The sequence below is a fragment of the Anser cygnoides genome, chromosome 29 (genome assembly GCF_040182565.1).
Source record: "Anser cygnoides isolate HZ-2024a breed goose chromosome 29, Taihu_goose_T2T_genome, whole genome shotgun sequence".
In the NCBI taxonomy this organism is placed as follows: Eukaryota; Metazoa; Chordata; class Aves; order Anseriformes; family Anatidae; genus Anser; species Anser cygnoides.
This window is the reverse complement of record NC_089901.1, coordinates 4,084,162-4,086,640: the sequence shown is the minus strand read 5'-3', so window position 1 is coordinate 4,086,640 and position 2,479 is coordinate 4,084,162. Positions and strand designations below refer to the sequence as shown.

The window sequence follows — 2,479 nt, the reverse complement described above, 5'->3', positions numbered from 1 at the left end:
ACATCATCTGTCTCCACCTTATCCACCAATGGGCTCTGCTCTCCTGCAGGTCAGAAAATGCCCAACATCAGCTCTGTGAGCGAGTTCCTCCTGCTGGCACTCACAGACACGCGGGAGCTGCAGGTCCTGCACTTCGGGCTCTTCCTGGGCATCTACCTTGCTGCCCTCCTAGGCAACGGCCTCATCCTCACTGCCGTAGCCTGCGACCACCGCCTCCACACCCCCATGTACTTCTTCCTCCTCAACCTTGCCCTCCTCGACCTGGGATCCATCTCCACCACTCTCCCTAAAGCCATGGCCAATTCATTCTGGGATAACAGGGCCATCTCCTAACAAGGGTGTGCTGCACAGGTCTTTTTCTTCCTCTTTTTTATATCAGCAAAACATTCTTTTCTAACTGTCATGGCCTATGACCACTACGTTGCCATCTGCAAGCCCCTGCACTACGGGAGCCTCCTGGGCACCAGAGCCTGTGCCAAGATGGCAGCAGCTACCTGGGGCAGTGGCTTTCTCCATGCTGTCCTGCATACAGCCAGTACATTTTCCCTGCCCCTCTGCCAAGGCAATGCAGTGGACCAGTTCTTCTGTGAAATCCCCCAGACCCTCCAGCTTTCTTGCTCAGAGTCATTCCTTGGGGAGATTGTTCTTATTGTAGGTAGTATTTCTTTAGTATTTGCTTGTTTTGTTTTCATTATGTTGTCCTATGTGCAGATCTTCAGGGCAGTGCTGAGGATGCCCTCTGAGCAGGGCCGGCACAAAACCTTTTCTACATGTCTCCCTCACCTGGCCAGTGTCTTCCTGTTTGTCAGCACTGGCATGTTTGCCTACCTGAAGCCCCCCTCCATGTCTTCCCCATCCCTGGATCTGTTGGTGGCTGTTCTGTACTCAGTGGTTCCTGCAGCCGTGAACCCCCTCATCTACAGCATGAGGAACCAGGACCTCAAGGATGCAGTGAGGAAACTCTTTGGATACATGTTTCTTCAACAGTAATAATTATGTCTACAATCCGAACAAGAGTCATTTTTTTTCTGAAAATTTGTTAGGATTGGTTTTTTTTGTTGTTGTTTTTTGTTGTTTTTTTCTTTTATAATATCTTATACTTAATCTTTTGATTTTGATCTAATAATGGTATCTTTAGTTTCCTATTTGTTATTTTTTTATTATTATTATTGTTCTGCCCCCAAATATCTCACGTACCTGTAGACCCAGGCTTCCCATGTAGATAAAGACAATAAAGAAGACATCAGAAATTCAGAAATTCATTGGTCTCAGCTGCCATAACTTTCCACCTCCTCTGGAGCTGGGGGAGCAGCCCCAGCATGCAGGAGGGACTCAGGGCCAAGAGCCCAGCTGCCACATGGAGGAGCAGCCCCGGTGGCCCTCGGGGCTGCCCCTCACTGCCCGCTGGGCTCTGCCTCTCTGTTGCCTTTGGGTCTGGGCTGCTGCTTCCCTGGAGCCATGGCCATGGCCAGCAGCAGGACGTGGCCTTTTAACTGCTGCTCTCTTTTGGCTTCCACATTGTTCTCTTATGGTCTTGTACATGGGTTAGCCCTAAGGTCTCGTGTACCTTGGTGACAGTCCTGTTGGCTCTGCAGTGGCATCCCTGTGACTGCAGGCAGCAGCAGGCAGTGTACAGCCCTGTGACACAGCTGACCTCCCTGATACCACAGCAGTAACAAAAGGGGCTGTTCAGGGCAAACCCAGAAGCCTGGACGCCTCTTCCAATGCTGTTGTTAGGAATAGAGCCAAGGGGTTGCTCCCTGCTCTTCTCTTTTCTGGGATTCTTCATGGAGACAGGATGAAAGTCGCAGGGCAGTGTGTGAGTAGCCAAGGACTGGACCAAGAACTCCCTTTATGGCCTCACCTGTCTAATCAGACAACAACTGGACTTGGACTCCCCTTCATGTCCTTTCTGACAGCTTCCATTTCAGGGAATTACTCTAAATGCACCAGAGCCACTGGAGGCCTAATGATTTCATTGAAAGCATAACCTTGAAATGTGATTTAAAGGAAATATTTCAAATGTGAATAAACTACTCTGAAAACCTTGGCACTGGTTGCTTATGGTCAGACAGCAAAGTTCTGCCTCAATACCCAGTATTCAGCACTTAAGTCATAAAGCAACTACTAATTACCTCAAAAGATTCAATCCCTTCCATAAAATGTCAGACAGTGTAGTTTCTATCATGAAGAAATGTGAATTTTCAGGATCTATATTCATCACAGAAAAAGAAATACTGAAGTTCACCTGTACTTGCTTTGTCATCGCTTTGTCTATCATGGTGTGCTCCCTCATCTTCCAGGTACATCCACCTCTGTTGATTAAACAGACCCTACTGACTGTCCCCTTTCCAGCTGCCTATCTGGACCTATGCACTTCCCATTGTTCTCCTGGTTTGCCCTCCCTCTACTCTTTGATCATTCAAACCGCTCTCACCCGACCCAGTTGCTGCTTTGAGCTTCAGGGAGTTCAACCTTG

General features: G+C 48.5%; 1 protein-coding gene across 1 annotated transcript; it reads left to right on the top strand.

Moving 5' to 3' along the window:
- The first annotated feature begins 402 nt into the window (after nucleotides 1–402).
- Nucleotides 403–990, top strand: LOC136787421 (olfactory receptor 14J1-like). Its single transcript, XM_066984616.1, has one exon. It carries the CDS (start codon nucleotides 403–405, stop codon nucleotides 988–990), a length of 588 nt encoding a protein of 195 aa, XP_066840717.1.
- Nucleotides 991–2,479: the final 1,489 nt, after the last annotated feature.

What these genes read in the sequence shown, in the direction of transcription:
- LOC136787421 (XM_066984616.1), top strand. Translation starts at nt 403, where the DNA reads ATGGCCTATGACCACTACGTTGCCATCTGCAAGCCCCTGCACTACGGG.